The sequence below is a fragment of the Mus caroli genome, unplaced genomic scaffold, assembly GCF_978045245.1.
Source record: "Mus caroli unplaced genomic scaffold, Mus_caroli_1 scaffold_13, whole genome shotgun sequence".
Classification (NCBI taxonomy): Eukaryota; Metazoa; Chordata; class Mammalia; order Rodentia; family Muridae; genus Mus; species Mus caroli.
In genome coordinates this window covers 45,623,008-45,635,485 of record NW_028227268.1, presented here as the reverse complement: position 1 = coordinate 45,635,485, position 12,478 = coordinate 45,623,008, and the positions used below count along the sequence as shown (strand labels likewise).

The following is a 12,478-nucleotide window of genomic DNA, read 5'->3' as shown; positions in this document are numbered from 1 at the left end:
TTCTCCCTGGTACTTATCCTTTCTTTACCCATGAATAAATTTACAGGATGTCAGGTTCCAATGACTTAGCTCAGAAACTAGTTTTATTTGAACATAGAGAGTTTTAACAAGCTTCAGTCTCCTTGCTGGAGTATATAAAACTTTTTTCATTCTCAGCTGACAGATTTAGTTACACACCAATTTAGTAATTTGCAAAATACAAACTTACAAAAAAAAAAAAGTGATGTCTTCTAAATAAAACCCAGAATTGAACATGAATGAAATTATTGCTTTTTCAATCTTGGACATCAACTCCAGGACCTTGTGCATGCCAGGCAAGAGCTCTACTACTGAGCTTTGTCCCTACCCTGGAAATTACCTTTACAGTTAAGTAAATGTTGAATTAAATGCAGTAGCATATTACTATCTTTATTTTTATTTAAGCCAAGTATGCTGTGGAGCAAAAAGTTTAAACATGCATGATCTAGGGCTGGGGAGATAGCTCAGTGGTTAAGCGCACTGACTGCTCCTCCGAAGGTCCTGAGTTCAAATCCCAGCAACCACATGGTGGCTCACAACCATCTGTAATGAGATCTGACGCCCTCTTCTGCAGTGTCTGAAGACAGCTACAGTGTACTTACACATAATAAATAAATCTTAAAAAAAAAAATGCATGATCTATCTCTGTTACATTTTAACAGGGATTTCAGAACATAAAACAATTTTCTCTATTTCCAAAATGTATATATTTTAACTGAAAAGATAGTATCTACAAAACAGTTTCTGTAACAAGAGACAAACTGGGCCTAGGGCTGGTCACTGCCTACAGTTCTAGCACTTGAGGGGCTGAGACAAAAGGATCACTTGAGCACAGGATTTCTAGAACAGCCTGGGCAACAGCCCATAACAACAATCCCCACCCCACCCCGACAGAAGCAGAACATAATAAAAAACAAACAACAACAACAACAACAACAACAAACTCCTCAGAGCCAGAAAGATGGTTAAGAGCCCTGGCTGCCCATACGGAGGACCCAGGTTTAATTCCTAGCACCTACAAGGCGGTTCACAGCCATCTATGACTTCAGTTCCAGGGATCCAACGCTTTCTTCTGGCCTTCTCTGTGGGTACTGGGCAGACACTGGTGCACTGACTTACATGTAGGCAAAACATCTACCCAGGTAATAAATAGTTAGCACAAAAACCTCAAAAGCAACATTTGTACAAGCTATTTATTAACATTATAACAAGAAGCCAATTTTCCTCACAAAGAATCTACAAGATTTAACACCTTAGGATTCTTGAGTACAACCAAGAAAGTGCTATACATTAGGAAACACCTCACAATTCTAGACAAGCACTGAAACTCAAAGAACTGACTTTTGACTTAACAAATTTTGAAAATATATTTAAAAAAATACTCCCTAGTCGTTGTTCTATGAACAGTTGTATGCTTTCTTAAACCAAGTTCAAGGGTCACAATGCTCTGTGCTTGCAAGGGACTGCAGATATGGGCATCCTTAGTCATCTTCTTTCTCAATATAAGTCTTTGCGTTTATCCGCGCCATCTGTCTGGCCAAATACCTGTCTCTAGCTGACATCACAGTTTCCTCATTGCTCCGTTTTGCAAACTTGCTCACAGCCTCAGGGGGCCTCTCTTGCTCACTGCCCTTCTCTGGCCTTTCCTCTACCAGTCTGTGTTTTGTTGCTAGTGATGTTTCAGAACGAGAGGGCTTCCCTTGTTCCCCTTTGTCTTTCTCCGTGTTTCTCAATTTGCTGGATCTTTCCTGGTCAAGGTCGTCCTTTGGTCTAGACCGGGGGCTGCTTTCCCTTCTGTCTCGATGTCTTTCTGAAGACTGCCCACGTCCTTCTGGCTTCTCCCTCTCTCTGTGCTTACCACTGTCTTCACATCTTTCCCTCCTTGCTTTCGTGTGCTCTTCTTTTTCTTTGCTTTTCTTTTCTTTCTCACTGTATCGGTCGTGATCATTCCGTTGTCTATCTCTTTCTTGTTCCCTTGAGGAATATTTCTCCCTCTTCCCTTCTCTGTCCTGTCTTTCTCCCTGTTCTCGTCCCTTCAGTTTATCTTCTTGTCCATGCTTCTTCCAGTAGTGATCTTTATGACTGGCCTCTCTGTGCCTATGAGAACTCTTTTCTTCCCGGTGGCTGCGGTCCTTGTGACAGCTCTCTTGGTCTCTAGACTGCCTGTCCTGGTGCTCATGTCCTCTTGACTGGGAACCTCGTGAGTGGTGCTTGGTCCCGAGCCCCCTTTCCTCACTAGATGATCGTGAGTGATGCTTCGGGTGTTTCATGGAGGCGCCGGTGTCTTCTCCTCTGGACCTGACCTTATGGTCTCCCCTTTCACCATCCTCACTGCTCTCATCGTCAAAATCACTGTCAGCATCTGGGTTTCCCTCCGCTTCCTCTGCACCCCTTTGTAGAATGCAGTTCTGCTGTGGTGGTCTGCTCTCTGAATTTGTTTCATCAGGGTAACCCCTGAGCTTCTCTTCTTTTATTACAGTCCTAAAAAAGAAAAAAAAATTATGTAAGTCAATGCTATTTTATTAGTTGTAGAAAAAAGAATGCTCACGTTAAGTTTTCTCAGTACAACTTGATTATATGTACTATCTGATCGTCCAATATTAAAAAGTAGTGTCTATTTACCTTTTAAATTAGCGCTTCCAAACAGCTGAGAACATGTTTTAACATGACAGAAGTAAAATAAAGAACACAGCCCTTCTCTCTTAGGCCAGCAGAACCTTTAGGAAAGGGTCTGTACAAGGCCTCATTTTTCTTTCTAGTTCTAGACAGAGAATAATTTGGAAAAGTAAGGTATGCCCTGGATCTAGTATCTATTTTATAAAATGAAGTTCAAGTTGTAGCTGTCTGACTTCTCATTTTGTTCTTTAAAAAGTTCTAGAAATACATGAGAATAATTTCCCACAGAAAACAGTACTAAATCTAATTTTAAATATTACTAATTAAACTTTGCCAATATTAGAAAGGCACCACCAGCCTGACATACATGCATCACAACAAAAAAGAAATCTGTGAATCTTCCTGGCTGCTGCCATCAGTAAGTCTAAAATTATTGTGTATCAACTATACTTTTCCAGCTGTGTAATTGACTCATTGATAATACTTACATATGACTGCTTTTTCCCAGTTCAGGTAGATCGGATGCAGTTAAGCTCGCCAGTCATGTGTTCTAAGATACCCATATGCCCTCTGCAAAGTCTCCCTTTTACATCCCACTATACTGAACATACATGGATGGCATAATTACCTTAGTGTTCCTATAATATCTTATAATTTTATCTAAAAGTCTTCTAATCTTTTGCTTCCCAGATCAGAGATGGGTAACAGAAGTGTCTATAGACATGGTAGTATCTACTAATACCTACATTTGATTAGTCAAAATTGGCAGCATAGTACTTGAAATGTAGAACTAAGAATACAATTTTAGATTTTATCTACTTTTAAGTTACAGCAATATGTGACTACTGCTAACAGGGAAGTCTTAGCCTCTAATTTGTGAATCTGACCTATATGGAAACTGGGTTCTAATCATGAAAATAGGCCACTTTTATATTATATGCTATCTATTGATCATGTAAAATTATATGCTGTATGACTCAATACTTTACAAATTTCTCCTTACTTCTTACGGTAATTGAATATACTGTAGCTGTCTTCAGACAAGCCAGGAAAGGGATCAGATTCCATTACAGATGACTGTGAGTCACCATGTGGCTGCTGGGAACTGAACTCAGAACCTCTGGAAGACCATCTCTTTAGCCTTGCTTTGTTTCGTCTTTAAGGCCATACATAAGGCCCATATTCAGAAATTTTATACACTAAAATGTTTTGATGTAAACTAATAATTTTTTTGTGAACTGTAGAATAAAGACCATGTTGAACAGAATCTCAGGTTTTTAACTAGAACGCTACTCATTTCATCCAATCACATCATTTTGGCTAACAATACAATACACACGCTGTACCCTTCTGTTTCAAGAGTTTAAATAACTCCCAAGTCGTCACCTCAGACTGTCAAGATATTCTTCTTCTTAATAGCCCACCTCTTACCTGGCTTCACGAAAGCTGGATTTAGGAACTGCCTCCTCACCAACTGCTTGATTTAATAGATGCCGATAAAATCCACTGAGATCTTTCTGCTTGGTCACATCCAAATGTGCTGGGAAGAAAAGCAAAGGCAAACTGAGAATGCGGACTCAGTGAAGCACAATACAGCTTTATCTTACGTATGCAGAGCATATATCATACAAAGATGTGCAAACACTCTCAAGAGCAGGAGGCAGGGATGACCTCTCAATGTTTTTTTAATTGATCTGTCTGTCTACATGCATGTAGAGCCCACTGGAGTTGGCTCTCTCTTGGCATCACATAGTTCCCAGGGATGGAGCTCGCTGTCAGACTTGGTGGTAAGCTCTTTTCCCTGCTGAATCATCTCTCTGGCCCAGATACAACCTTACAGATTTAGTTTTCTTTCACTTGAAGATGAATAGCATTTGACAATTAAATTACTGATAAGTTCACAACATATTTTGATCTTGAGAAACTGACCACGAGAGCACTAAATTCAATGGGTAAAATATGTCTTAGCTCTGATTATCAATGAGATTCTTTTTCTAACTGTCCAGTTAATGTTAAACATATTTTCATCCCAGAATATGTAATGAGAATTTAAAGTATATATGTTTCTGGCAAATGTAATGTTATGCCTTTATATTTGGAATTTCAATGACAATGACTTATAATGATAATAGTTTAATAAAATAAGCACGAAATGAAAAGCCTAATAGAAATAACAGTGACTTAAGGGTTCAGCTGTGTTTTTGTGTTGCATCCTGACACATACATGGTATCTTGAAGTCACACACACACTCTGCTCACAACAGTGTAAGTGGCAGGAGACTGCAGGTGGCTCAGACAGGGGTCTACTGCAGTGCCCCACTCGCCATACCTTCCAGAGCAGCTGCCCTCTTTTCTCGTTCCTCCTCTTCAGCTCTCTCTTCAAGTTTCTTTTTATAAGCAGATGTCACAAATGCCTCTTTATCATCAAATTCTCCGTTTTCCATCTCTCGTTCTCTCTGTATTTTCTTTTCCATTCTCTTTTCCTGCTCCTTTTTCCTGATCTCGACTGCTTTTAGTAAGTTGTGAATATATTTGGGCTAGGGGAAAAAATTATTTAGGAAAGAGGGAAAAAAAGACACCTATTAGTATAGAAATGTCGAATGTAAATAGGTCTGTCTTTTCAAAACTCAGAATAAATTTGCTAGCAAAATTACACTAAAATTGTTGCTACTAAAAATTAAGTATAGCAGAGAAAATGATGGTAGGTGCACACTTGGGTTTTGTTTTTTTTTTTTTCCCCTTGGTTTTTCGAGACAGGGTTTTTCTGTGTAGCCCTGGCTGTCTGGAACTCACTCTGCAGACCAGGCTGGCCTTGAACTCAGAAATCCACCTGCCTCTGCCTCCCATGTGCTGGGATTAAAGGCGTGTGCCACCACTGCCCAGCAGGTGCATACTTGTATCCCAGCCCTTAGGAGTCAAGGCAGGATCAAGGCCACCAGTCTAACATCCAGGCCAAGGCAGGTAAGGGATACAGACACCACCCTCCCCCACTGAACAGACCAGATTTGGCCTCAGATTCATGGTGCTGGGATTATAGCTGTGAGCTACCATGTCTAGTTCTTAGTTTCCTTTTAGTTTATTAAGATAATGCATGACACAGTCCAAATTCCTCTTTAATTTGCTATATACCCAAGGATGTCTGACTTCTTCTGACTCTTCTGCCTCAGTCTCCCAGTGGCATAGGCCACTAGGCCTGGCTCTAGAAACAGGTATTTTTGGAAACAGGTGCTCATTCACTATGTATCCCTGCTGGCCTTGAACTCATGCCCACCCTCCTCTGTCTCTTGAATACTGGAATTTACAGTGTATGCTACTATGCCTGCCTATTTGATATTCTTAATTCAACAAATGAATGAATCAGAAAACAAATCAGGAGCAGTATAAATCTAATTGAAATACTGAATTGCTAAAGAAAAACTTCAAAAAATCTGCAAAGGTTTCAAGGTTAAAAAAATAAATAAAAACACTAGATAATTCACTTGACTACTGCTAGTATCTCGACTCTAAAAATCAAATCAATAACTTAGAACCAAGAACTCACCACAATAACTAAAATTTTTACTGAGGTCACTTTCATTCATAAATAAATAAATAAATAAATAAGCAGTCACGATGAAAGCACAGCACTAACCTTCCGATCCTTCCCCGGAGGCAGCTTGGGGTTGTTTTCTTCCTTCTTTTTCTGTATCTCATCATAAACGCTGTCATACTCATACACAGTGGAGTCTTCTGCAAGAGCTTTCTGAATCTCCAATTTGGTCTTTACAAAAAGGTAAATGTTTAAAAGATACGAGTCAGTCAACATGAATTAAAAGTCTTTTTGAGAAAGGCTGAGAAGCTAGAAATGTATCTTAAAACACCGTCCCATGACATCTCAAGGCAGGAGATATGAATGTAAACTCTACAGTAAACCACCTGCGTTTGAGCCCTGGCTCCTCTTACTCTGAGCAGCTTTGCTTCAGTCTTTGTGTGCTTTACGTTTCCTCACCAAAGAGTAACGATCAACTCTCTCCTAAGTGGTGATAACTTAATAAACTTAAAACATCTACAGTCAGTCTGGCAGGTAGTAAGTGTAGAATGGATATTAACGATAACCTCTTCACTTACAATTATCCACATCAGAAGTTTACAAAGTCAAGGCAGCATATTAAAGTCTTACCTAGAGCCTAGGAAGCTGGCTCAGGGCTCTTGCAGGGGATCTGGGTTTGATTCCCAGCATGAGCCACAGGTTGGCTCACAACCATACACAGCTCCAGCTCCAGAACTCTGATGCCTTTTTCTGGCTTTTGAGGACATCAGGCACGTAAGTGACTCACTCACTCTCTCTCTCTCTCTCTCTCTCTCTCTCTCTCCACACAAATAAACACACAGAAACAGGCAAAACACTTATACATTTATAAAAATAAGTAACTTACTTAAACAATTTCAGAGCTAGCTCAACCCTATCTTAAATGAAGCCATTTCTGAGATTTTTTGGGGGGAGGGGTGGCCTGGGGGAGGGGATTTGGAGACAGGGTTTCTATGTGTAGCCCTGGCTGTCCTGGAACTCACTCTATAGACCAGGGTGGCCTTGAACTCGCCACCACTGCCCGCCATTTCTGAGAAATTTAACTTTTGACATTGTGTTTCTTTTGAAAACACTGTAGTTTTCAACTCTTTTCTTTTTTAGATTTCTCTTATTTCATTTTATGTGTTTTGGCTGCAAGTATGTCTGTCTGAGTACCACGTAGTGCCCAAGGATGCCAGACAAGGGAGGGCAATCCCCCGATACAGTTACATGTTGTTGTGAGCCTCCATGTAGATATTGGAACAGAATCCTGGTCTTCTGTTAGAGCAACGAGTACTTTTAACTACCAACCCATCTCTCCAGCCTCCAAACTCTTAATAGTATGTTCAATGTTACTACCTTTGTACTGCTCTACAAATCATTATCTTTTGCTCCAGCTAATTAGTTTCTGAAATGCAGAGCCGTACACATTTACTTTTATTTATTTATTTAATTGCTATATGGCCTTGTTTACTATGGATGCTAAGAGTGGTCTTTTTTTTTTTTTTTAAAGATTTGTTTATTTTATATATATGAGTACACTGTAGCTGTCTTCAGACACACCAGAAGAGGGTATCAGATCCCATTACAGACGCTTGTGAGCCAACATGTGGTTACTGGGAATTGAACTCAGAATCTCAAGAAGAACAGTCAGGGCTGTTAACAGCTGAGCCATCTCTCCAGCCCAAGAGTGGTTCTAAGAGAAAGGGCGATATAATCATTCAAAACAATCAACCTGGTAGCCTCAGGTTTCTTTGCAGTGCTAAGAATTGAACCTAGGGCCACTGTCACTGAGCTACAGCGCCAGTCTGTCCTGCATTTCTATACTGAGCCCTCAGAATCTAGAATGGTGCATATCTAAATGAATAAATTGTATCTGGAATGTTGTTAAAAATACCAAGAATCCCACATTCCGAATTTCTCAATATTCAGAAAATGAATAATAGTGAATTTCTACTCCCTCCACAAACTAGCTAAGAGAATCCAAAGAGGAGAAATATTATATAGTTATCACCAAAAACCATCAACAAACAGCTGGAGGTGCTTGGTGAGTAATCACGGCACTTGGGAGGTGGAGGCAGGAGGTTTAGGAGTTCAAGAACAGAATTAGCTACGTAGTGGGCTCCAGACCTGCCAGGGCTACATACATAATGACGCCCTGTCTCAAAAAACAGGACCAAATTATACAAGTCCTTTGAGGTAAATACACAGCTTTAAAGAATTGTATCAGACAGGGCAATCAACTATAGAACAGATTTGTGCATTCTTCTAAAAAACTGAAGAGGAGGAGGGGCTGGAGGGCAGCTCAGTGGTTAAGGCTTACTGTTCTTGCAGAGGACCCCCATTTGGTTCCTAACTCTGACAATTTGGCAGCTCATAACCAGCTGTAACTCCAGTTTCAGGGAACCCAATGCCCCTGGGCTCCTGGGTTTTTACTCCTACCCAAGGATATGCATACACAGACATCCACCTCACACATAGTTAAAAATAATAAAAATAAAACCAGCCAATTATCTTTTACGGTGTTTCTGTAGAAATTGTGAAAAGCTGGCAATAGTCAGGACATATTACAAGCCCTGAGGACAACAGTCATTATGGTTCCTGAAAATGGCTACATTACTGTAACATTGGGAAGCATTCTTGTAGGATTTTTAATTAAAATTTCACTGTATCTAATTCTAAGAATTTAAACTTTTAAGAGTTGGTACAACTCTTTCATGTAAACTCTTACATGTAAATACAACACCAACAAAAACCTCTGAAAAGAAGCTGGTTAGATGGCTCAGCACATGACACCTAGCCTGACCACCTGAACTAACATGGCAGGAGAGAACACACTCCAGGCCGAGTGCCTCTGGTCTCCACACACATGCCATATCATACTCTTGACCCACAAGTTAAAAAATAATGTAATAATCTTTTAAACTAAGAAGAAAAAATAGCTTGAAGAAAGCAGTATGAAGTAATGAGCGGTGGTGCACACCCATTACCCCAGCACTTGGGAGGATGAGTCAGGAGCATTGCAAACTAGGCCAGCCTGGGTGATAGGCAAGACCTTTCTTCTAAATCTCACACACCCACCCACCCACCCACCCACCCACACCCACACACACACACACCCCTAGGGCAAAAGAAATGGCTCAGCAGGCAAAAATGCTCTACTTGTGTTTAATCCCTGGAATCCATGCCAAAACAAAAAAAAAAACCAGACCTGGTAGCATAAACCTGTAATCCCAGCAGTGTTGCAGCAGGATGGGAGGCAGAGACAGGCAAATAGGCCGGAAGCCAGAGTGAGCAGCAGAGCGGCAGAAACTAGAAATACAGATGGAAAGACTCCCCAGCATGGTGGCTGGGAGAACCAGCTTCTGCCCTCACCCTGCAGCGGCACCCCACCCCCGACATCTTTAAAGGAGAAATAATCTTACAAAGTGTATATATTACTAGCTCATTCTTTAAGTCCTAACAATCTTGGCATTATTAGACATTTTTAAAAGATAATTATACTAAAATAGTATATTTAATCATTACAAACAGTATTTTTCCAGTGAAATAGGTAAAAGACAAATGTCAACATAATTCAGGTCCAAATAAAAAAGGAAAAGGGGGAAAAGATATTAAAGCATCATCGATTCCCTAGCTCATATTTTCCTTACAATTTGGTAAATGCAATCATACCTCATGGTAAGCGCTAGTGTGGGAACAGGAGGAAGCAAAGGTAGTGAGAGTGGGAAAATGGCAGGGGCGGGGAGAAGGGTGCACTAGGCCCGCACTCTCAACTAAGTTCACTCCGTTCACTGCACTGTACTCAGTACAATGAAAGCTGAGGCTCACTGTTATAAAGGAGGAATCTGTCAGAAGCACTGCTGAGTTTTCAGGTAATGGATGTATGATAGGAAGAAGTGCTCAAAACCACTGGGACGCTCCTAATAGAACCACTGTTAAAAATGACCTGATGGGGGCTGGAGAGAGGACTCAGCAGTTAAGAGCACTGACTGCGCTTCCCAAGGTCCTGAGTTCAATTCCCAGCAACCACATGACATGGTAGCTCATAAGCACAGGATCTGATGCCCTCTTTTTGTGTGTCTGAAGACAGCAACAGTGTACTTGTATACATGAAATAAATACATAATCTTAAAAAAAATTTTTCCTGACCACTCACCCATTTCTTGGCAGATGAATTCTACATAACTGTGAAATCACTTTGACTGTGGATAGACATTTTTCTTCTTACAAGTGAGTTCCAAGCAAAATTTTATAAAGAAACAAATCCTAACAATCTAAACAACCTACTGTCAGACGGCTTTGTCAGTTGAAAGCAAAGCTGGCTTAATTTACACTCCACAATAAAAGACATAGTTATATTTTCCTTTGAAATTTATAAAGAAAGCCTGTAATCTCTATAAACTGAGAAGCATTTGACACTGTTTAAGAAATACAATGATTCCATTACATACATTATCCTGTTTTATCTCAGTACTAGGTACCAAAGCACTTGGTTAACTGCATTTTTTTCTTTCACCTCGTACCTGTTTCATGGCCTGCTTCTTAGCAGCTTCCCTCTGAAGGCTTTCGCTCACAGAAGTCTGTAAGACAGAAAAAAAGGCATTGCTTATTTAATTTAAATTCCTTTCCCAGTATCTGGTTGGCAAATGGTTCCTTACTTAAGAATTAAAAGTGAAAACGTAATACTAATTAAATTAACCCTAACCAGGGTCTTTTCCCTAAATATTAGGAGACAAATTATTTTCCATTATAATGCATCAGAACAGACTCTAAGACTAAGACAAAAAAAAAAAAAGCTGGTTGTTATTTGTACACTATATAGCTGAAATGAATAAAACAGAACAATGAGCTAAAGACATAATCTTTGCTTTAAGTGGTTGACAGGCATATGAAAAAGGCTCAGTATTACAAAGAACAAAAAAGTGTAAACTGAAGCTACAAGCTACCACTTCAATACAGTTAAAACATCTACTATCAAAAAGACAAGCCTGCGAGGATGTGGGAACAGTCTTTACAGTCATTTAGGGAACAGCAAGGAGGCTCAGAGTCCACCAGAAACAGAACTACACTGTAACCAGTAATCCTGCTGTTCCAGCCAAAGAGAATGGAGCCGGTGTGCTAAGTCACTGCCTGTGCTGTCAAACGTATCAGTCATCCAACCCAAATCTCCCTGTTAAGTGGCACTTTAAGTAAGACTTTTGTTTGTCTTTTGAGACAGCCTCACTACTGCAGCCCTGGTTCTCCTGGATCTTGCCACATGGACAAGGCTAGTCTTGAATTTACAGGAGTGATCTGCCTGCCTCTGCCTCCTCAGTGCTGGGATCACTATATCCAGTCAGATTATCAACTTAAAACATTCAAAGGATTAATACATATTTCCAATATATTTTATGTCTATCATTCTAATTAGTACAAAGAATGAAAGATTTCCCTCCCTTCTATAAATCAGAGAAAGCAACAATGAACTAAGAACGGGAAAAAATAGATTTCATACATGCATAAAATAAAACTATGATATATAACTACCGTCAACACTGAATCAGTGTGTAGTTTCTAGACTACAGAACATAAGGAAGAAGTTCAAAATCACACAAGAGATTCAGAGATCTGAGTTCCTGTTTCATACATGTGTCAAATTTCCCCACTTCAACATCTCTACCATTTAATAGTTCCTACTTCACAATATACATGTAGCTCAAGTCAGGGGGTGGGGTGGGGAGATAAATATGCTCAAACTACAAAATACACTCATTAGTTGATTACTAAAGCATAAGCAAACAAACAATTCTAATTCTGCCTAAGACCAGTTCTGAGTAAATTTACAAAGAATAATCATTAATGGTACCTTTTGGTTGAACCATAGAGTACTATTCTTTTTTTAAAAAATATTTGTTTATGTATATGAGTACACTGTAGCTGTGCAAGATGGTTGTGAGCCTTCATGTGGTTGTTGGGAATTGAATTTTAGGACCTCTGCTCACTCCGGTTGACCTCACTCGGGCACCAGATCTCATTATGGGTGGTTGTGTGCCACAATGTGGTTGCTGGGATTTGAACTCAGAACCTTCAGAAGAGCATTCAGTGCTCTTACCTGCTGAGCCATCTCACCAGCCCAGTACCATTCATTTTAAACTTAAGACGAAAATAATTTTCTCTAAGAGCCTTTAAAGATTTTATTTTATAAGAAAGATTATATATAAATATTTGGACCACCCTAAAAGTGAAAAAAAAAAAAACAAAACCCATACAAATACTTAAAAAGTATATATACATTTTCTGCCAAAAATCTTAAAA

The 12,478-nt window shown here is 39.7% G+C and overlaps 1 protein-coding gene and 1 non-coding gene across 3 annotated transcripts in view; one reads left to right on the top strand and one right to left on the bottom strand.

Moving 5' to 3' along the window:
- Positions 1-1,193: 1,193 nt before the first annotated feature.
- Nsrp1 (nuclear speckle splicing regulatory protein 1) overlaps positions 1,194-12,478 on the bottom strand; it is a 32,404-nt gene continuing 21,119 nt past the window's right edge. For both annotated transcript variants that reach the window (XM_021176836.2, XM_029484041.2), the window contains exons 3-7: positions 10,708-10,764; positions 6,266-6,394; positions 4,964-5,171; positions 4,066-4,174; positions 1,194-2,499 (exon numbers count right to left, since the gene is read on the bottom strand). In XM_021176836.2, coding sequence (XP_021032495.1) covers positions 1,500-2,499; positions 4,066-4,174; positions 4,964-5,171; positions 6,266-6,394; positions 10,708-10,764 — 1,503 coding nt within the window. In that variant the 3' untranslated portion in view covers positions 1,194-1,499. The remainder of the gene's footprint in view (positions 2,500-4,065; positions 4,175-4,963; positions 5,172-6,265; positions 6,395-10,707; positions 10,765-12,478) is intronic.
- Positions 8,681-8,800, top strand: LOC115032675 (small nucleolar RNA SNORA33). The gene has a single exon (XR_003838304.1). It is a non-coding gene; the product is annotated as a small nucleolar RNA SNORA33 (small nucleolar RNA).